The following is a 22,810-nucleotide window of genomic DNA, read 5'->3' on the forward strand; positions in this document are numbered from 1 at the left end:
AATCATCAGTGCTATTTTCATATTATATACCCTATACTTACCTACCTCTTTTATTTTGTTCTTTTTTTCTGTGCACAAGGTTGCTGTGGTTAAAACTGTGGGCTCTGGAGTCACACTGGTTTTGATTCTTGATTCTGCCACACATTTTGACCTTGAGCAAGTTACTTAACCTCTTTAAGCTTGAGTTTCCTCGGCTATAAGATGGTAATAATCATAGTTCCTTTATGGTGTTATTGTAAGAGTAAATGAGATAATTTGAGTAAAGGGTTTAGAACAGTGCTTGGCACAGAGTAAGCAGTGAATGTAGGTCATTATTGTTGTTATTATTAGCATCTGTCAAAGTTCTTTGGCCACAACACCTCCTGGAAAAGGCATGAGATTTAGTTGTTATTACAAGCTGGTTCTGGTTCTCTTATAGGCAAGCTGACTGATAGAACAGCAAGCATTTTCCGAGGCAACCAAATGAAACTGAAGCTGGTCAATATCCAAAAAGCTAAAATATCTACAGCTGCATTCATAAAAGCCTTCTGCCATCACAAACTCATTGAACTGGATGCTACTGCAGTACACACTGACCTCTCAATTCCAGACATCCTAAGTGGACTCTGCAGCAATAGCTGGATCCAGCAAAACCTCCGATGTCTCCTGTTGGACTCAACGAGCATCCCTCAAGATTCAAGACTGTTGTTCTTTGGTCAGCTCACTGGTCTTCGCATCTTAAGTGTTTTCAGTGTTTGTTTTCATAGTGAAGACCTGGCTCATGTTTCTCAGTTACCCAGACTGGAAAGCTTGGATATCTCTAATACTCTGGTCACTAACATCTCTGCACTCCTTACCTGTAAGGATCGACTCAGATCTCTCACAATGCACTATCTAAAATGCCTGACCATGACCAAACCACAGATTCTCGCAGTCATTAGAGAACTTAAATGTCTGCTTCACCTTGATATTTCTGATCACAGGCAATTCAAGTCAGATCTAGCTTTTCATTTGCTACAGCAGAAGGATATTCTGCCTAACATTGTGTCACTGGACATTTCTGGGGGCAGTTGCATCACTGATGAAGCTGTAGAACTGTTTATACAGCAGCGGCCTGCGATGCAATTTGTGGGACTGTTGGCTACGGATGCTGGTTATTCTGAATTCTTTTCTACAACGCAAGACTTGAGGGTTTGTTCTTTACTGAAATAAGTTTGTTTCATTTGTTCAAAACATTTTTAAGTTTTTGTTGTATATCAGAATCTGTACTAGGCATTAGGGTTACAAAGACAGATTAAAAAATTCTTAAGGAGCTTAATTAAGAATTATTGCGTAGCTACTGTGTGGTAGGTTGTGAAAATATAACCTTAAACAAGATACAGTCCTAGCCTCCACGTCTTCTAGTCTGGTTTGATAATGATAAGCAGAGCCATTTATACATTACCTCTTATGTGCCAGATGTCATGCACATTGTTTTCTACTTTTACCCTCCCGTTTTACGGATGAGGAAATGGAAGCTCAGGGAGGTTAAGCTACTTGTCCACAGTCATAGAAGTATTAAATGATAGAGCTGGGACTTGTATCCTGGTCTTTGTGACTCTAAAACTAGTGTTTTCACCTCTAGTAACAGCTAAATATAATGAATAAGGCAGGTGATCAATATGCCTAACACCATTTTTGGTGAAGGTATGACAAAAAGCAATTTTTAGAAGAGTCTTAAGAAAAAAGTATTGAATACTGCTGGAATATGTTTATAGCCTCTCATGGTGCTGTTTTTAAAGCAGCATATATTTAAATATTTATGTCCTAGAATATTTCTCTTTTAAAACAGTGGCTTTCTACCTCAGTTGTACATTGTAAACACTTTGGAAGCTTTAAAATACACTGATGCTTGTGTCCCATTCCCCAGAGATTCTGATTTAATTGGTCTGGGACTTGTTCTGGGCATCAAGATTTTGAAAGCTTGCACGTAATTCTAGTGTGCAGCCAAGGTTCAGAACCACCACTTTAAAAGAACCCTTTTAAAAAAATAATTATAAGGTTCAGAACCACCACTTTAAAAGAACCCTTTTAAAAAAATAATTATACCTTATGTAATTTTTCCTAGGGTGAGAAAGAAAAGTGATTTACAGTCATTAGCTTTCACAATTTTATTATTTTGATTTGAAAATAGCAATTGTTGTATTTTAAAGTCCTTTTAATTTTCTGGCTTGTTAATGAAGGTGGAAGCCATCAGTTACATCATTAGGCTACAAAGAGAGAGATAATTTGAACTTTCAGATTAAATGTGTATAGTAGAGAATTGTTTACCATGAATGAACACTTAGGCCAGTTTCAGATTAATGGCATTTAGTGTCACAATGATCAAAAGACCACAGTGATTTAAAAAAAAAGATTTTAACACATCAACTCCTGATATATACAGTAATATTGGACAAGTGCCAGAATATTCTGTAGACAGATTATGCATGTAGTTAAGATACTGTCAAAGTGGGTACACCAAAAGAAAATGAGAGAAGTTTTCTTTCAGTAAACTTTATCTGGTATACATGTAAGTTTAGTTTATTTTGAAAATTTTAAATTATGCATTATATACAGTGTTGGATATTGTGGGGATGGAGAGGAGAGACCATAATCTTCCTAGTACTAAGAAACTCTAAAGATCTTAATCTAGACTTACGTGGAGTGTAAGGTATGGTAAGTTTAAAAGGTGTGTTTCAGAAAATCTTACATTTAAGAGAAATATGTATTGCTCGAATCAGATGCAAAATATGCTAAGTATTTTTGTTGTTTGGGTTAATCAAAAGTTTGCTTAAATTAAAATGGATAAAATTAAGTGTTAGTGAAAACTAACAGAACAAGTATGTGTTATTTCCTGCACCCAATGTTAGAGTGGGCAACGTGTACTTAATTGCTTTAAAATGGGTGGAAAGGGCACCCGCCATTAGTATTAAAAGCCATGTAACATTTTCATTTGCTAAGAAATCCTTGTTGATCCACTGGTGGGGCGTAGCAAGAATCCCTTTTGAGGATTGTTGTTTTTTTTTTTGTTTTTTTTTTTAAGATTTCTTCTCTATTCTTTTTTTTTTATTTTAATTTTATTTATTTATTTATTTATGGCTGTGTTGGGTCTTCGTTTCTGTGCGAGGGTTTTCTCCAGTTGCGGCAAGTGGGGGCCACTCTTCATCACGCTGCGCAGGCCTCTCACTATCGCGACCTCTCTTGTTACGGAGCACAGGCTCCAGACGCGCAGGCTCAGTAATTGTGGCTCACGGGCCTAGTTGCTCCGTGGCATGTGGGATTTTCCCAGACCAGGGCTCGAACCCGTGTCCCCTGCATTGGCAGGCAGATACTCAACCACTGCGCCACCAGGGAAACCCTTGAGGATTGTTTTGTAATGACATCTATAAGAAGCCCTGGAGAGAGAGGGTGATGCAACAGCTATCTGGTCTTCTGCTTAGCCTTACTATGGCTTATCCTTTGTTTCTCTTTCAGTTCTTACATCTGGATGATCACAAAACTTTAAAAAATTTTAGAATATATCCAGTGTTTAGATTCTTAATAATGTATAGGTCGTTGAGCAGTTGATCTATGTGTAGTACTTGCAAAATTATTTTGAAATAATTTTTAACTTTGCAGATCACTAACTTTAAACATTTTTCCAAATTTGTTTTTTCATATTTTATCTCTACATGCACGTGTACACACATGTGCACACACACACACACACAGTTTTTTTCTTGAGGGTAGGTTGCATACATCATGCCCCTCTGCCCCTTAACATACTTTAGTTTGTATATCCTAGAGTAAGGATAGTCTCTTGGTCTCTTCCGAGAGCAAGGATAGTCTCAAGGATGACCACAGTGCAGCTATCAAATTTCAGGAAATTTAGCATTGATGCAATACTTTTATATAGTCTACTATATATATTATCCCAGTAATGCCCTTTATAAAATATTTTTCCTTTTAGTCCAGGATTATTTTTGCATTCAGTTGTCATATTTCTTTATAATTTAAACTAGAAGAGTTCCTTAGTCCTTCCTGTCCTTTGTTACATTGATATTTTTGAAGAATACAGACCAGCATTGATTTGTTGGCTTTTTTGAAGAATACTCCTCATTTTGGGTTAGTCTGATGCTTCCTCATAATTATATTCAGGTTCTTCCATCTCTGCCCGGAATGCCACATAAGGGATGTTGTGTCCTTCTCAAGTGTATTACAACGTGAAGCACACAGTGCCCCTCATTAGTGAAGTTACTTTTCATCACTTGGTCAAAGTATTGTTCAGGTACTAGGTAAAATATCCAGGTGCAGATAAAATATTATCTATATACTGTTGTATTGTTTCTACACTACATAGGTAATACTATTCCTCTTGAAACTAATAAGCAATATATAAGATATTAGAAGACTATGCCAATATCCTGGTCCTCATCAAACTTTCTGATCTAGATATAGCATCATTGATGTTTCTTACCTGAACCAATCTTCACTGCAGTGGTTGCAAAGTGGTGATTTTCCAACTCCAGCTCTCCTTTCTACATTTAGCAAGTCTAACGTATCCTCAATGTGGACTCATTGATTCCTGATGTTTTCAATGATTTATAATTCATTACTCTTCTTAATTATTTTGATGCTCAATTTGTCACAGGTTGGCCAATGAGAGCTCCCGTGTCAGTTTTTACATGCCCCCATTTTTGTTGTTGTTATTATTTTGAGTACTTCTTTACTTTCTGGCAAACTAAGATGTTCTAGGCTTCTTATACTTCTCTGTTTTTGGCCTTGGAATTAGACATTTCTCCCAGAAGCCCTGGTTCCTTTTAGGAGGAAACCAATATCTGAGTACTAGATGTGTTTTTAAGCCCTTTCAGCAAACAGAGCCAAGAAATAGATGAAGTAAGTTTAAAAGTGATATTTCCAAATGACCATCCTCATACTGTTCTTTGCCCTTCCACATTCTGTATTTGTATCTCTCTTTTCCACAGTGAGAACTTTGGCTCTCAAAAGCGTCAGCACATTTGCTTAATCCTACAACACATATAAAATAGTTTCAGAGTTGCTACACCTATACTACTTGTTTTCTTCTTTTACATTATTTATTTATTTATTTGGTTGTGCCGGGTCTTAGTTGCAGCAGGAGGGCTCCTTGGTTGCGGGTCTTCGGCTCCTTAGTTGTGGCATGCGAACTCTTAGTTGCGGCATGCATGTGGGATCTAGTTCCCTGGCCAGGGATTGAACCTGGGCCCCCTGCATTGGAGCGCGGAGTCTTAAACACTGCACCACCAGGGAAGTCCCACACCTATACTACTTTGAAACACAAACCTACTAAAAAAAGTTGAAGATATGATTGCAGTTCTTTCTTTTCCCTCTTGACTGAGAGTATAGTCAAAGTACTAAGCACATATATTTAGGTTTTTAAATTTCCTCTTCTTACACAATAGGTAGCATAGTATATGTACTCTGCACTTTGCTTTTTTTACTAAGCAGTATGTCTTGGAAATCACCCTGTGTCAGTTCATGTTCCCATTTTTTGGAAGGGGATGGTAAAATACATATAACATAAAATTTATCATTTTAATCTTTTTTAAGTGTATAGTTCAGTGGTTTTACATACATTCATATAATTTTGTTCAACCGTCACCACCATTCATCTTCATAGCTCTTTTCATCTTGTAAGGATGAAATTCTATACCCATTAAACACTAACTCCCATTACCCCTTCTCCCGGGACTCTGGCAACTCCCATTCTACTTTTTGTCTCTGTGATTTTGACTATTCTAACTACCTCATGTAAGTGGAATCATACAGTACTTGTCTTTTTGTGACTGGCTCGTTTCACTTTGCATAGTGTCCTCAGGGTTCATCCATGTTGTGGCATACTGCCTTTTTCAGGTTGAATAACATCCATTATGTGTATACCACATTTTGCTTGTCTGTTTATCATCGATGTACACTTGGGTTGCTTCCATGTTTTGGCTGTGTTGGTAATCGTGAATAATGTTGTTACAAGCATGGGTATACAAATATCTCTTCGAGACCCTGCCTTTCTTTTTTTTTGCCGTGCCACACAGCTTGAGGGATCTCAGTTCCAGGGATTGAACTTGGGCCACAGCAGTGAAAGCCCGGAATCCTAACCACTAGGCCACCAGGGAACTCCCAAGACCCTGCTTTTAATTCTTTTGGTGTATACCCTGAAGTGGAATTGCTAGATCTTATGGTAATTCTATTAATTTTTTGAGGAACTGCCATACTGTTTTCTACAGCAGCTGTACAATTTTACATTGCCACTAACAGTGCACAAATGTTCCATTTTCTTCACATACTTACCAACATATTATTTTCTGTTTTTTAATTTTAAATTTTTTATTTTTTAAAGGTCAGCAGAGACATTAAAAAAATTTTTTTAAACATCTTTATTGGAGTATAATTGCTTTACAATGATGTGATAGTTTCTGCTGTGTAACAAAGTGAATCAGCTATACGTATACATATATCCCCATATCCTCTTCCTCTTGCATCTCCCTCCCACCCTCCCTATCCCACCCCTCTAGGTGGACACAAAGCACCGAGCTGATCTCCCTGTGCTATGCGGCTGCTTCCCACTAGCTATCTATTTTACATTTGGTAGTATATATATGTCCATGCCACTCTCTCACTTCGTCCCAGCGTACCCTTCCCCCTCCCCGTGTCCTCAAGTCCATTCTCTACATCTGTGTCTTTATTCCTGTCCTGCCCCTAGGTTCTCCAGAACCTTTTTTTTTTTTTTTTAGATTCCATATATATGTGTTAGCATACAGTATTTGTTTTTCTCTTTCTGACTTACCTCACTCAGTATGACAGACTTTGGTCCATCCACCTCACTACAAATAACTCAATTTTGTTTCTCTTTATGGCTGAGTAATATTGCATTGTATATATGTGCCACATCTTTTTTATCCATTCATCTGTCGATGGACACTTAGATTGCTTCCATGTCCTGGCTATTGTAAGTAGCAGCAGAGACTTTAAAAAAATTTTTTTTTAATTTATTTTTGGCTGAGTTGGGTCTTTGTTGCTGCACACGGGCTTTCTCTCTATTTGTGGCAAGCGGGGGGCTACTATTTGTTGCGGTGCACAGGCTTCTCATTGCGGTGGCTTCTCTTGTTGCGGAGCATGGGCTCTAGACGTGTGGGCTTCAGTATTTGCAGCACGCGGGCTCAGTAGTTGTGGCACGTGGTCCCTAGAGTGTGTGGGCTTCAGTAGTTGTGGCACAACTACTCAGTAGTGTGGGCTCTAGGGCACACAGGCTTCAGTAGTTGTGGCTCGCGGGCTCTGGAGCGCAGGCTCAGTAGTTTTGGCGCACCGGCTTAGTTGCTCCATGGCTCGTGGGATCTTCTGAGACCAGGGATCAAACCCATGTCCCCTGCATTGGCAGGTGGATTCTTAACCACTGGGCCACCAGGGAAATCCCTGATTTAAAATTTTTTAGTAGTAGCCATACTAATGGATGTGAGGTCGTATCTCATTGAAGTTTTTTTTTTCTTTTTACAGGGATAACCCTTTTAATTTTTATTTTATTTATTTTTTTGGCTGTACTGTGCGGCATGTGGCATTTTAATTCCCTGACCAGGGATCGAACCGACGCTCCTTGCATTGGAAGCACGGAGTCTTAACCACTGGGCCGCCAGAGAAATCCCTTGAAGTTTTGATTTGCATTTCCATACTGATCAGTGATATTGGGCATCTTTTATAAGGAGCTTATTGACCACTGGTATGTCTTTGAAGAAACGTCTGATGAAGTCCTTTGCCAACTTTTAAATCAGGTTGCTTGGGGTTTTTGTTGTTGTTGAGTTATAGGAGTTCTCTGTGTAGTCTGGATATTAATTCCTTATGATATATGATTTTCAAATATTTTCTCCCATTCTCTGGGTTGTTTTTTTTCATGAAGTTCAGTTTATCTGCATTTCTTTTGTTGCTTGTTCCTTTGGTGTCATATCCAAGAAATCACTGCCAAGCCTAATATTGTGAAGATTTTGCCCCATGTTTCCTTGTAAGAGTTTTATAGTTTTAGGTCATAAATTTAAGTCTTTGATCCATTTTGAGTTGATTTTTTTATTGTAAGATTTTTTAAAATTATAAATTTAAAAAAATTTTTTGGCTGCATTGGGTCTTTGTTGCTGCACGTGGGCTTTCTCTAGTTGCGGCGAGCGGAGGCTACTCTTCATTGCGGTGCATGGGCTTCTCATTGAGGTGACTTCTCTTGTTGCGGAGCATGGGCTCTAGGTGTGCGGGCTTCAATAGTTGTGGCACGTGGGCTCAGTAGTTGTGGCTTGTGGGCTCTAGAGCACAGGCTCAGTAGTTGTGGCGCATGGGCTTAGTTGCTCCACGACACGTGGGATCTTCCTGGACCAGGGCTCGAACCCATGTCCCCTGCATTGGCAGGCAGATTGTTAACCACTGGGCCACCAGGGAAGTCCCTGAGTTAATTTTTTTAATATGGTGTTAAGTAAGGTTTCACAACTTCATTCTTTTACATGTGGATATTTAATTTTCTCAGCACAATTTCTTGAAAAGACTGTCCTTTCCCCCACTGAACTGTCTTAGCACCCTTGTGAAAAATCATCTGACCATGTATGCAAGGGATTACTTTAGGGCTTTCTACTTTATTCTTTTGGTCTCTATGTCTGTCTTTATGCCAGTGCCACACTGTTTTGATTATTGTAGCTTTGTAGTAAGTTTTGAAATCAGGATGTGTGACTCCCTTGGGATTCAATATAAATTTAGGAGGTGTTTTTGTATTTCTGCAAAAAAGATCGTTGGGAGTTTGGTAGGGATTACATGAATGTGTAGATCACTTTGGGTAGTACATCTTTTTTTTTTAATATATAAATTTATTTTATTTTTGGCTGTGTTGGGTCTTCATTGCTGCGAGGAGGCTTTCTCTAGTTGTGGCGAGTGGGCTTCTCGTTGCAGTGGCTTCTCTTGTTGCGGAGCATGGGCTCTAGAGTGCAGGCTCAGTAATTGTGGCGCACGGGCTTAGTTGCTCCGCGGCATGTGGGATCTTCCTGGACCAGGGCTCGAACCCATGTCCCCTGCATTGGCAGGTGGATTCTTAACCACTGTGCCACCAGGGAAACCCGGTAGTACATCTTAAGTCTTCTAATCCATGATCATGGGATGTGTTTCTATTATTTATGTCCTCTTTAATTTCTCTCAGCAGTGTTTTGTAGTTTTCAATTATACAAGTCTTTCATTTCCTTGGTAATTCTGAAGTACTTTATTGTATTATTGTAAATAGAATTGTTTTCATAATTTCCTTTGCAGATTGTTCATTACTATTGTATAGAAGTGCAACTGATTTTTGTGTGTATCCTGCAACTTTGCTGGATTCATTTATTAGCTCTAACAGATAGGGTTTTTGTTTTTTGTTTTTTGTTGGAATCTTCAGGGTTTTCTACATATAAGATCATACAGTCTGCAAATAGGTTATTTTACTTCTTCCTTTTCAATTCGGATGCCTTTTATTTCTTTTTTTTTTTTTTTTTTGCCTAATTGCTCTGCCTAGAACTTCCAGTACTATGTTCAGTAGAAGTTGTGTAAGTGGGCATACTTATCTTGTTCCTGGTCTTAAAAGCTTTCAGTCTCTCACCATTGAGTATGATGTTCACTGTAGGTTTTTTATATATGGCTTTTATTAAGTTGAGGTAACTTCCTTTTCTTCTATTCCCAGTTTGTTGAGTGTTTTTGCCATGAAAGGGTGTTGAATTTTGTCAAATGCTTTTTCTGCATTAAATAAGATGATCATGTGGTTTTTACCCCTTCATTCTGTTAATGTGGTATATTACATTGATTTTTAATATACCATGGTATGTTAAACCATCCTTGCATTCTGGGAATAAATCCCACTTGGTCATGATTTATAATTCTTTTATTATGCTGCTGAATTTAGTTTGGCTGTATTTTGCTGAGGATTTTTGAATCTCTGTTCATAACGAGTATTAATCTCTAGTTTCCTTTTCTTGTAGCATCTTTGGCTTTGATATCAGGGTAATGCTGGCCTCGTAGAATGAGTTAGGAAGTGTTCCCTCTCCAGTTGTTTGTTTGTTTAATACATATTTATTTATTTATTTTGGCTGTGTCGGGTCTTAGTTACGGCACGTGGGATCTTCTTTGTGGCATGTGTAGTTGCGGCATGCGGACTCTTAGTTGTGACATGAGGACTTCTTAGTTGCGGCATGTGAACTCTTAGTTGCAGCATGCATGTGGGATCTAGTTCCCTGACCAGGGTCGAACCCGGGCCCCCTGTATTGGGAGCATGGAGCCTTACCCACTGGACCACCAGGGAAGTCCCTCCAGTTGTTAAACTTTGAAAAGGATTGGCATTATTCTTCCTTAGGTACTTGATAGAATTTACTAGTGAACCTATCAGACTAGGGCTTTTCTTTGTTGGGAGATTTTTGATTATTGATCCAATTTCCTATTTAAGTTTTCTGTGCTTCATGATTTAATCTTGTTAGGTCTTGTGTATCTAGAAATTTGCCCATTTCATCTAGATTATTCAGTTTATTGGGGTGTAATTGTTCATAATACTCTTCTTATAATTCTGTTTTTTTTTTCTGTTGAATTGAATTGAATTTTTCTGTCTTCATTTTCATTTCAGGTTTAGTATTTTGAGTCCTTTCTTTTTTTCTTAGTCTCTGTTTTTTTCCTAGTCCATCCATTTGTCAATTTTGTTGATCTGTTCAAAGAACCAACTTTTGGTTTCATCAATTTTCTTACTATTTTTCTATTCTCTGTTTCGTTGCTCTCTGTTTTAATAATTATTATTTCCAGCCTTCTGCCAGCTTTGGGTTTAGTTTGTTTGATCCATTTACATTTGAAGTAATTACTGATTAGGAGTGACTTCGGTTATTTTGCTCTTTGGTTTCTATATGCTTTATAGCTTTTTTGTCCCTTATTTCCTACATACTGTTTTCTTTGTTCAACTGACTTTTTTTCGTTTTCTTTTTTTTTGGTGGTTTAAACATCTCTGACATTTCCTTTTTTGTATATTCCATAGCTGTTTTCTTTGTGGTTACCATGGGGGTTATAGTTAACATACTAAAGTTAAAACACTCTAATTTGAATTTATACCAGCTTAATTTCAATTAAATACAAGAACTCTGTTCCTTTACATCTCTGTCCCCACCCCTTTTAATGGATGATGTTCCCAAATTACATCATTATACATTGTCTGCCCCAAAGCACAAAATAATAATTCTTTTTAATGTAGTCATCTCTTATGTAGAAAACAAAATTTGGAGTTATAAACCAAAGTTATAATAACACTAGCTTTTAGATTAATAATTGTTTTTTAAAAGATGTATTAGTTTCTTAAATCATGTAGAAAACAAAAGAGTGTAGTTACAGACCATTTAAGAAATATCTCTAGCTTTTGTAATTGTCCATGTATTTACCTTTATTGAGATTTTATTTCTTCATATGGCTTCTTGTTACTGTCTGGTGTTCCTTCATTTCACCCTGCAGGACTTCCTTGAGCATTTTTCATTGGGCAAGTTTAGTGGTAATGAATTTCCTCAGCTTTTCTTTATATGGAAATGTCTTGGCTTCATCCTCACTTTTGAAGCACAGTTTTGCTGGGTATAGGATTCTTGGTTGACAATTTTTTTTCTTTTAACACTTTGAACATACCAGCCTACTGTCTTCTGGCTTCCAAAGTTTCTGGTGAGAAATCTGCAGAAAATCTTACTGAGGATCCTTCGTATGTGATGATTTGCTTCTCTCTTGCTGCTTCTAAGATTCTTTGTCTTTGGCCTTTGAAAGTTTGATTATAATGTGTCTTACTGTGAGTCTTCTTGAGTTCATCTTGCTTGGAGTTCCTTGAGTTTCTTGGATGTTTATATTCATGTCTTTCATCAAATTTGGGGAGTTTGCAGCCATATTTTTCCAAATATTCTCTGCTACTTTAACTCTCTCTTCTTCTAAGACTCCTGCAGTGTGTATGTTGATCTGCCTAATGGTATCCCACAGGTTCTTTAGGCTCTGTTCCCTTGTTTTCAGTCTTTTTGCTTTCTGTTCCTCTAACACAATTTCCATTGTCCTGTCTGCAAGCTTGTTGATTCTTTCATCTGCCTTGAATCCCTCTAGGGAATTTTTATTTCAGTTATTGTACTTTTCAGCTCCAGAATTCTTTTGATTCCTTGTAGGTTTTTTACCTCTGTTGAGTTTTCTCTTTCGTTCTTTTTCTTGACTTTATCTACATTTTCCTTTAGTTCTTTGAATATCTTTAAGTTGGTTGTTTTGAAGTCTTGCTTGAGTAGTGCTGCTGTCAGTTCTTTTACAGGGACAGTGTCTTTTCTTTTTAATTAATTAAATTTTATTTTATTTTTGGCTGTGTTGGGTCTTTGTTGCTGTGCGCGGGCTTTCTCTAGTTGCGGCGAGTGGGGGCTATTCTTTGTTGCAGTGTGCGTGCTTCTCATTGTGGTGGCTTCTTGTTGTGGAGCACAGGCTCTAGGCTTGTGGGCTTCAGTAGTTGTGGCACATGGGCTCAGTAGTTGTGGCTTGTGGGCTCTAGAGTGCAGGCTCAGTAGTTGTGGCACATGGGCTTATTTGCTCCACGGCATGTGGGATCTTCCCAGACCAGGGATTGAACCCGTGTCCCCTGCATTGGCAGGTGGATTCTTAACCACTGCGCCACCAGGGAAGCCCCAGGGACTGTGTCTTTTGATTTTTCTTCTTTTTCCTTTTGAATGGACTATGCTTTCCTATTTTTTAATATGCTTTATGATTTGTTTTTGTTGTTGTTGAAAACTGGACATTTGAAACTAATAATATGGCAACTCTGGAAATCAGGTTTTTTTCCTTTCCTGGGGTTTGATGCTTTTGTTATTGCTTTTGTATTTTGGGTCTGTGTTGAGGATCAGTCTGAAGTATAAACTTTAAGGTCTTTTTAGGTCTTTTTTGAGCCTTTTCCTGGGCATGTGCAGTCACTTTGGAATTTTCTCTGTATATGCAGTTGTTTTGAATGTCGTAGTCATTAATGTCTCCTAAAAGGAGAAAAAGAAAACAGTGAAGGGGCAGCCCTTTAAATCCCCTGGAAGTCACTTTAGCTGATGGGAGAGGGGCTTTGAACAATTGGTGGGGCGGGGGTGCAACAACAGTGGCTGCCCACCTCTGTGTACCTGTTATCAGAAGCAGCAAGCAGTGATCAGTGCACAGATCCCTGATATTTGGAGGGCAGGGTCCTTTTTCCCACATGGGCTCTCACAAGCTAAGTGCAGGGAGCTCTAGGAGCATGTGCTGGTGGCTGGGGGGTGGGTTGGGGCATGGACAGCTGTTATTGTGGTAAGAGCTGAAATTGATGGAATTGAACCACAATTTACTGTCCAGACTTCCTCTAGAAGTTGCAAGCATGGATATAAACTCTTTTGTTTACCTTTTTTTTTCCCTTATTTCTTGAAAATGCTTGTCCACCGTTACATTGCTTTGTGTGTTGCTTGTTAAGTCTGATGACAATCTAATTCTCTAATTTGTTTGATCTTTTTATGTGAAGGCCCTGAAGATTTTTTTCTTTATCTTTAAATTCAATCCTTATATTTTGCTATGTCTCAGACTTGATCTGGGTCAGTTTTCCCCGGTAGCTGGTGGATTATTTCAGTGTATTGATTTAGGTCTTTTTTTTATTTCTGGGAAGTTTTTCTTGGTAGTAGTTTTAAATATTAGTTCATTTCTTCCCCAGGAACTTCAAGTATATGTGTGTTGGATCTTCTTTATTTTTTTCTATATAAGCACTCAATCTTAGATTCCCTTTTACTTCTTCTTTCTTAAAATTTCTTTCTCTTGTTTATTTCTTGCATTTCTTCTCCTTACTAAATATTTATTCAACTCTACTCTTCCTTGGGTACTTTGTAACTTAATTTTTATGTTTGATATGATTTTGTCTTTTTCCTGAGTTGAATCATCCCTTGTTTCATCTTTCTGTTGAAGGTATTTTTCACATCCTAACATGCTGATTAAGAAGATTTAACTCAGTTTAAAGTGCTGTGTTACAGTTTTCTTCTGATTTGTTGTTGGTTTATGGGAAGAATTTTTCTCAGCTGAAATGTGTAGATTTGCTTTTTTAAAAATTTCTTACAGTAGCTTTTTATGGAATTGGTTTGAATCTTTTTATTTATTGGCATTTAATTGACAGGGTTCCTAATTCAAAAGCACTCTTCTGTCAGTTTAATGATGTGATGTTTCTTCAATGGGTGATGCGACTACTGGTCATGGTGGAGTGGAGAAGAGGTTGTTTTTCTTTTCATTTTGTAGGATCCTGAATTTTACCCCTTTATTTTCTTCTTTATCTTCACCACCCAGGAATGCTGAAAACTGCATAATATCTAGTTTTATCTACATTCTTTGTTGATTTGATGGTTTGGATATGGAGGATACCATTATCCTCCAGACCCAAAGTCTATATATAGACTTTCTGAAATTATTACTTCAGTGGTAGCAAGGAAGAATTATATTAATATTAATTAATTAATTCTATAACCGGTTAACTCCTTTTTCATCTCAGTTATTTTACGTGGTCTTTTCCCTGTCTTTTATTGTCTAATTCATTCTATATGAGTACTTAGAAGACGTACATTCATGGTTATTTATTGGTTGTTTAAGAATTTACATGCTAGCTAGTATTCAGTTGCGGTCTCAACTGTAATGTAGTTGTAGGGAGATGGTATTTGAATCTGGCCCCACCACTTAACTGGTTTGTTACATTTAACAATGTACATCACCTCTCTGGACCCACCATGTAGAGGTGAGGTTGAGGAGAACTTCTACCTACTAGAATTATGATTGAATGAGATCAACATTGTAAAGCTCTTAAAACATTTAAGTGAAAATCTGTTGTTTCAAACACTTGACACACTCTAAAAGCCTGTGCTTGAAGGTGAATGGTGAAACCTATTGGTAACATCCTTGTTTTCCAGGTTGCCGGAGGAGCCAATATGAGTCAGATTTCAGAAGCACTGAGCCGATACAGGAATAGGTCATGTTTTATGAAGGAAGCCCTCTACAGGCTCTTCACAGAGACATTTTCAATGCAAGTAGCCATGCCTGCTATTTTAAAGGTAACTGCACCTCAGAAATGTAGTTTTTATTACTACTTATTATTTGGTTCAATTAAAGTTGTTCATCAAACACAATGAATACGGTTAACTTACATGCCTTATTCTATTGTGAGTCAAAGTGCCCTCACAGATAGAGGAGAATGGTGTTAGGCTTAAACTGCTAGAGCATCTCTTGTTTTGAGCATCTGAATCAATTTGAATCATTTAAATTTTTGAATTTGGTCTGAGCAGGGGATTCCAGAAGTATTGAACTATTTTGCCTAAAACAGGACTTAATCTTTAAACATGAATTCACTTTGCCTAAACATTGTTTTATTTGTTTACTCTTTAAAATCTAAGATACGGTTTTCTGAAAGAGAACAACAACAGTATCCCCAATAAGAACAGAACAAAATAACAATAATTGAAGGTAACCAAGTCTACCATTTAAAGTTATTTTGTGAATAAAGTAAAATTACCAGTATCGATCAAGCCAGCTTTGCTTTGGTTTACGGAAGAATGAATTTATTTTAAATGTAATTGGAAGTTTTAAGTGGTTTGGGAAGGAAAACTGCAACCATTTAAAATTAAATGTAACATAAAAATGAAGAGTCTTAAAGTCACCTTGTTTTTATCATTTGTAATTTTTTGTAGTTCCATAAAACTAGGGCTATTTCTGTACCATGGGAGATTAGATTTATTCATAACTTAAAAATGGTACTGTATAAAGGAAAAAACTGGATCTTTGTTTCCCATATGTAAGGAGGAGGTTGAATTAGATGTTCGAAAAGTGCTTTTTGTATCTAAGACTGTGTGATTTTTGTTTTTGAAAATCATGTTTGTTTTACTTCATACATGTTTATATCGCCGATGATGGCAATCCAGTGAAATCCTAAGAGCAGTTTAGCAATATAGAAAAAAGACATTTTCCATAGGAGAAGTGTATCCCAGGTCTGAGTTCATGTAGATGTCAAAGTAAGGGGCTCTGCTCTCTTAACAGTTCATAAAATCATGGTTCATGCGTGTATCAGCAGACTGGTCTCTGAGGTGGGTAAGGATGGTTATCCCTATTCGATAGACAAAGCAGACCATTGTCCCTGAATGTTAAGAGCAGGTGTGGTCTAAGCTTAGTATAACACCTTCATTTTACCTTTGTTTCTAGGTCTTACGCAGTCTGTCTTCTAGTTGCCTTTCTAATGTTAGGGTGTTTTTGTTGTTTGTGGCTGCGTTGCGTGGCTTGTGGGATCCCAGATCCCCGACCAGGGATTGAACCCGGGTCACAGCAGTGAAAGCGCCAAATCCTAACCACTGGGCCACCAGGGAACTCCCTAATATTAGGTTTTACCACTTTTCAGATTATTTCAAATTCAGATTTCTTCCCCTTCTCTTGGTGGATTCATCCCATCTTTTTGTCCACTTTATGTTTTTCCTTATCACATTTCCCTTCCCTAGTAATTCCTCTCCATTCCACCCCTACCTCCATCTCCTATCCAGAGCCCATCTGAGACCCTGCCTAAATGCGTTTTCTGAATGAAGCCTTTGACTTCCATACCAGAAATGATTGTTCCCTGCATAACCACCTTAGGCAGCACTTTACACCTCTTTTTTGGTGCTTTTTTTCAGCTTCATGTTTTGAACTCCCTTACAATGTTATTTGTTTACATACCTTATTTCTTTCATAAGGCTTTATGCTCAGGAGTAGGGTATAAGTGATTGATGTTGTGTCCCCTGTGGTGCTTATCATAATGTCTTGGGTGGATTGAGGCTCAATAAATGACTGTGAAGTCACAGATGACGAAACAGAGGTCCAGAGAAAGGAAGTGAGTTACCTAAAGTCACACAGCTAGTTAATGGCTACATTTGGATTGAAAGGTATTGCTGGTGTCCTAAAAAATAAATGCCGAGGAAGGGGAAAATCTGTTACTTTTTGTCCCAATGAGCAAATATTTTTGACAACTAACACAAAAATAAGACTGTGTAAAGAATGCTAATGTTGTCACATGCCACTAAAAACAAGTTCATCTTCAGCTTGTGGCTATAGGAATGAGGAATCATCCATTGGATTTGCCAGTGCAGTTCACAGCCAGTGCTTGTACCCTCAACTTAACACGCCAGGACCTGGCCAGGGGGATGCCTGTTCGTCTATTGTCAGAGGTTACCTGTCTACTTTTCAAGGCTCTGAAAAATTTCCCCCATTACCAGCAGGTAATTTGGTTTGAATATTTGACTGTGCTTCTTACTTGAGGACAAATACATGAAAAATATTTTTTATTTAGTTCTGATTTTTCATCCTGAGAGAGGAGGGAGGAAGGGAGGGAGAGAGAGAAATAGGTAAGGAATTCATGTTTGTTATAGAAAAAATAAGAAATATAAATAAGTAACAGGGTTTAAAATTTTTAAATTGATCAGAAACCAGTTACCCAGAAACATCTACTATTAACAGTTTAGCACATCCTATAGGCTTAACATCATGTATGAAATTAAACTGAATTGAATCATAGATCTAAATATAAAAGCTAAATTATAGGTCTAAATAATATAAAAGCTAAAACCATAAAACTTCTAGAAGAAAACGTGATGTCAGAGTAGGCAAAGTTTTCTTAGGATACAAAAAGCACACATCATAGAAGAAAAATAATAAATTGGAATTCATCAAAATTAGAAGCTTCTGCTCAAACACACACAGACATTAAAAAATGAAAAGGTAATCCAGGGCTGGGGAAAATGTTCATCTTATGTATATGACAGAGGACTTTTATCCAGAATGTGAAGAACTGTTTGTCTTGTAACACAAGACAAACAAACCAATTTTTTAAGAAGGCAAAAGATTTGAACAGATACTTCACCAAAGAAGATAGGCAGATGGTAAATGAGCACATGAAAAGATGCTCAGTATCTTTAGCCATCAGGGAAATGCAAATTAAAAGCACATTTGGATACCACTGCACACCTAGATACCACTACACACCCCCTAGACTGATTGAAATAAAAAAACTGACAATACCAAGTGTTGACAAGAGTGTAGAGAAACTGAAATTCTCATATATTGATGTTAAGAAGGTAAAATGATAAAACCACCAGTTCGACAGTCTGGTAATTTCTTTGAAAGTTAGACATGAAAGTCCTCTTTCACGCTACACAGTCATTTCACTCCTAGAGAAATGAAATCATATACCCATATAATGACTTATACACAAATGCTCATAATATCTTTATTCATAATCCCCCCCAAACTGAAAACTTAATGTCCAGCAGCAGGTGAGTAGATAAACATATTGTGATATATTCATATAAGGAAATACTACTTGGTGATACAAAGGAATGAAGGTACTGATACATATACAACATGGATGAATCTCAAAAACATTATATGCTGAGCAAAATAAGCCAGACGCAAAAGAGTAGATACCGTATGATTTTACTTATGTGAAATCTTAGTAAAGGCTAATCTGTAATGACAGTATAATTTTCTGGGGCTGGAATTTGCAGGGTTGGGATTGAGTGGAAGGGGGCACAGTGGAACTCTTTGGGGTGATGGAAATATTTTTTGTGTTGCTTGTGGTGGTGGTGGGTGGTATTAGTTACACATCTTTATAAATTTGTCAAATCTAATTGAAGTGTGTACTTAAAATGGGAATCGATTTATTAAAAATACAACAAGGAAGGTGGTCTTACCTTGTTCAAAAAAAAATCTGTATTTCCACTTTCTCTTGAAAAGTTGGATGATCCTTCTCAATTCAGTCTTAATTCCAGCAGTCATCAGTTGGAGCTGAGTAACAACTGCCCCTATAGAAGGGTATGAATTCTCCAGTTTGCCATAATTCCTACCACTGCCCTATTGTTTCGTACTCTGCTTTCTTCACTTGTTTATGTTACTGCCTAGTTCCTGCTGGCATTTTAGGTTTGCTATCCCTGCCTCATACACTGCTGTCATGGCAGTGCATGTCACTGGCCTACTCATGGCCTTTCAAAGAGATGTTATATTTTTCTATTCCTAAAGCTTTCCTAGAAGGCCCTTTCTCTTTCTTTCCTATCTTTAAAGGCATAGTTCAATCCCTACCAATCATAGGTAGAAAGTAGAAGCTCTATCACAGAATTAGTTATGAGATCTGGTAAGGACATTTATCATTCAGTAGATGGGCCAGACTTCTGGTAATTGATTTGGACTGACACACAGGCAGGCAACTCTCCACATAGATCCTTCTAGGGTTCAGGGAGAAGGGAGACTGCCTCTTTGCCAAAAAAGGGATTGTTCTTTAGGCAAAGATGAATGTTACAGAGTTTAATAGTAAGATTAAATGAAGAACTTGGAGAGGACCAGGTACACAACGAGCTCTCAATAAGAAAAGCTTATTAGTAGCACCTTCCAAATGTTTAACTAGAACCTTTATTTAGAATGAGTATACATTTGCTCAGAATTACTTTTCTTTATTCCGTTAAGTTACAGAAGAATTGCCTTCTCTCCTTAACCAATTCCAGGATTCTTGTGGATGTTCCATTTGACAGGCAAGTATAAAATTGGATTATCTGATTTTGGGATGTTGACCAGTGTTACTCTGAGCACTGTTGGCTTTTGGTTATTACCCTAGCAAGGGTCTGATTAAGGCTGGGATAAAGTGTTTGGGGAGAATGTTCTGTTGAGATTTTTCCACAGAGGTGTTCGGAAGTACTATACTTGCAAATGTTGTCTCCCAAAGTGTGATTCCAGTTTAGGGAAGTGGGTAGTAAGAACATGGGCACCAGAGAGTAAAACATCGAATCAAGTTCTAGCCCTTTCATTATCTTTGTGCGTAAGTTTCCTCATTTGTAAAATAGTGACTCTTATGAGGATTAGATATATGATGTTTGTAAGGTACTTATCACAGTGCCTAGCATAAGAGTGCAGGCTGTTCTAAATATTAACCATTCTTTTTATTATTATTTTATTGATAATGCTTTTTTTAAAAAAAAACAAACACAAAACATCATTGTAGACTCCAGAGGGGTTCCTCTTGAGGCCATTGTAATCTCTCAGTTTCATGAGTTCCAAAACATTAATAATAGTTGCCATTAATAATAGTTGCTGCCAACAGGAAAATTAGCCACAGTCTGATATGAAGAAAGCCCATGATTTATGCATGCAAGGTTGTAGGCTAAGCCATTCTCAAATCTAATTAAAGTGTGTACTTAACATGAGAGTTGACTTTTAAAAGTACAGTAGGGAAGGTGGTCTTCCTCATTAAAAAAAAAAAAATCTGTATTTTCACTTTCTTTTGACAAGTTGGAACCTCTTTTTCAACAAGTCTTCATTCCTATATAGCAATCATCTATTGGAGCTGAGTAAAAGCCGTGAATAAAGGGCCATGAATTCTGTCTAGCTAAGTGATTTGCTAAATGCTGTGGCATTTTAGCACTGTCTGCAATTCAGATTATAAGTTACTACCTCTTGGGGAACTTATTTCCTTTTTCAGACCCATCATAGTTGAAACTGAGTGCTAAAAATAAGTCTTTTTTAGGTCTGTCCATCTTTGAATCTTGTGCATTTTGCTCACGTTCTTCTTTTTTCGCCATGCCTCGTGGCTTGTGGGATCTTAGTTCCTGACAAGGGATCGAACCTGGGCCCTTGGCAGTGAAAATGCATAGTCGTAACCACTGGACTGCTGTGGAATTCCCACTCACATTCTTTTTTGCATGCTCTCCTTTTCCTCCTCTGATTTTCTCTTCTTTTTGTCAAATGCTCTTTGCTTTCATAGCTGAGGCTTTATAAGTCCAAGACTATTTTTGTTAAACAAGATTTGTTGGGGAGGCTAACTGATTTCTTCACTTCTCATGTACAGTTTCACAAACTTTATTGTGAGAAAAATACTGTTTTTTAGGTTCGATGCTGCCAAATTTGTTATGAGATGGCTCTGTAAGCATGAAAACCCCAAGATGCAAACAATGGCAGTGAGCATAACCTCTATTCTAGCCCTGCAGGTATGTGATTGCTAGATGCAAAATTTCTCTCTCCCTAGTCTTGGTGGAGCTTTGATGGAGGTCTAACATTTCACTTTCGGCTTTTTGTTTGTTTATAGCTCTCACCTGAGCAAACTGCACAACTTAAAGAAGAGCTCTTCATGGCAGTTAAGGTAGGTTAATTGTCACTTGTATAACTTTTTTTTCAATAAAAGTAATTTGTGAACATAGTTTAAAAAATTAAATCATTTTAAAAAGCTTATAAAATGAACAATCTGTAAGACCTGCTACCCAGAAGAAACTATTCTGTACTCATATAGCTATTTCTTCTCCATATCTCTAAATAAAATGCTTATAATTGCGGTTTCAGTCTGTCATACAGAGCGAAGTAAGTCAGAAGGAGAAAAACAAATATCGTATATTAAAGCATATATGTGGAATCTAGAAAAATGGTACAGATGGACCTATTTCCAGGGCAGGAATAGAGACGCAGACATAGAGAACAGATATGTGGACATGAGGGGACGGGGATGGTGGGACGAATTGGGAGATTAGGATTGACATAAATACACTACCATGTGTAAAATAGATAGCTAGTGGGAACCTGCTGTGTAGCACAGGGAGCTGTCAGCTTGGTGCTCTGTGATGACCTAGATGGGTGGGATGGCGGCGGGGGGGGGGGCGTGGGAGGGAGGTCCAAGAGGGAGGGGATATATGTATACATATAGCTGATTCACTTCGTTGTACAGCAGAAACTAACACAAAATTGTAAAGCAACTATGCTGCAATTAAAAAAAAAGAGAAAAAAAGATTTATCAGTTTTAGATGTTATCTCGTGATTCTGCTGGTATGGTAAATAAGAATTTGGCTCTCCTACATATATCTCTACAAATTACCTCCTTTCCCAACCCTCAATAAATTTATATTACAAGTTTTAATAAATCAGTATCTACATTATGATTGTGCTAACATTGATCATGAAAAAATGTACATCATTGTTTTATTTGCACTTCTCTTATTCTGAGGTGAGACTTGAGCCATCTTTTTTTTTGGAAGAGTCATTTATAATTTCTGTGAATTGTCTGTTCATGGCCTTTAGTTTTTCTTTAGGGTTGCTGGCTTTTTTCTAATTTATAGGATTCCTTTATGTTTATAAGATGCATGTAATTTTTCCCCAGTTGGCTGTTCTGTTTTTACTTTATTTATGGCATGATTTGGTACACGATAATTTTTTAAAAATTTTTATATTGTTGAATGTATTCTTTTCTTTTTTTTTAAAGGAGAAGTTTTTGTCATTGGGTTTTTAAAAAATATTTATTTATTTATGTATTTTGGCTACAAAGGGTCTTAGTTGCGGCATGCTGGATCTTTGTGTGGCACGTGGACTTCTTAGTTGCGACATGCACGCAGGATCTAGTTCCCTAACCAGGGATCGAACCCGGGCCCCCTGCATGGGGAGCGCGGAGTTTTAGCCACTGGACCACCAGGGAAGTCCCAGATGCTGGCTTTAGATAGGAGCAGAAAAGGAAGGCAGAGTACACTGATGCAAGGGCAAGCAGGTGGTTAGATTTTGTTAGGAAGAATAGCTATGGTTCCCAGTGAAAACTTAGATGAATTGATCAAATGAGAGGAACATGAAGATGGCAGTTAAAGTTCGGGGAGTGAGAATTATGAAATAGTAGTCTTTGGAGTGAATTCATTGAGAAATATAGTAGGATTGCCAGGTACAGTTGAATGCCCTTTTGAAATTTTGGGGCAGATATTAAGAGTAAGACTCGAGCACAGTCTTTTTCAATATTCAGATTTTGGAGGTGGGGCATGAAGTA

At 37.5% G+C, this 22,810-nt stretch overlaps 1 protein-coding gene across 1 annotated transcript in view; it reads left to right on the forward strand.

Moving 5' to 3' along the window:
- ZYG11A (zyg-11 family member A, cell cycle regulator) overlaps nt 1-22,810 on the forward strand; it is a 61,626-nt gene that overhangs the window by 25,599 nt on the left and 13,217 nt on the right. The window contains exons 3-8 of the mRNA XM_068537972.1: nt 419-1,170; nt 14,931-15,071; nt 17,079-17,255; nt 19,492-19,556; nt 20,906-21,005; nt 21,104-21,157. Coding sequence (XP_068394073.1) covers nt 419-1,170; nt 14,931-15,071; nt 17,079-17,255; nt 19,492-19,556; nt 20,906-21,005; nt 21,104-21,157 — 1,289 coding nt within the window. The remainder of the gene's footprint in view (nt 1-418; nt 1,171-14,930; nt 15,072-17,078; nt 17,256-19,491; nt 19,557-20,905; nt 21,006-21,103; nt 21,158-22,810) is intronic.

This window comes from Eschrichtius robustus, chromosome 3, assembly GCF_028021215.1.
Source record: "Eschrichtius robustus isolate mEscRob2 chromosome 3, mEscRob2.pri, whole genome shotgun sequence".
Lineage (NCBI taxonomy): Eukaryota > Metazoa > Chordata > Mammalia > Artiodactyla > Eschrichtiidae > Eschrichtius > Eschrichtius robustus.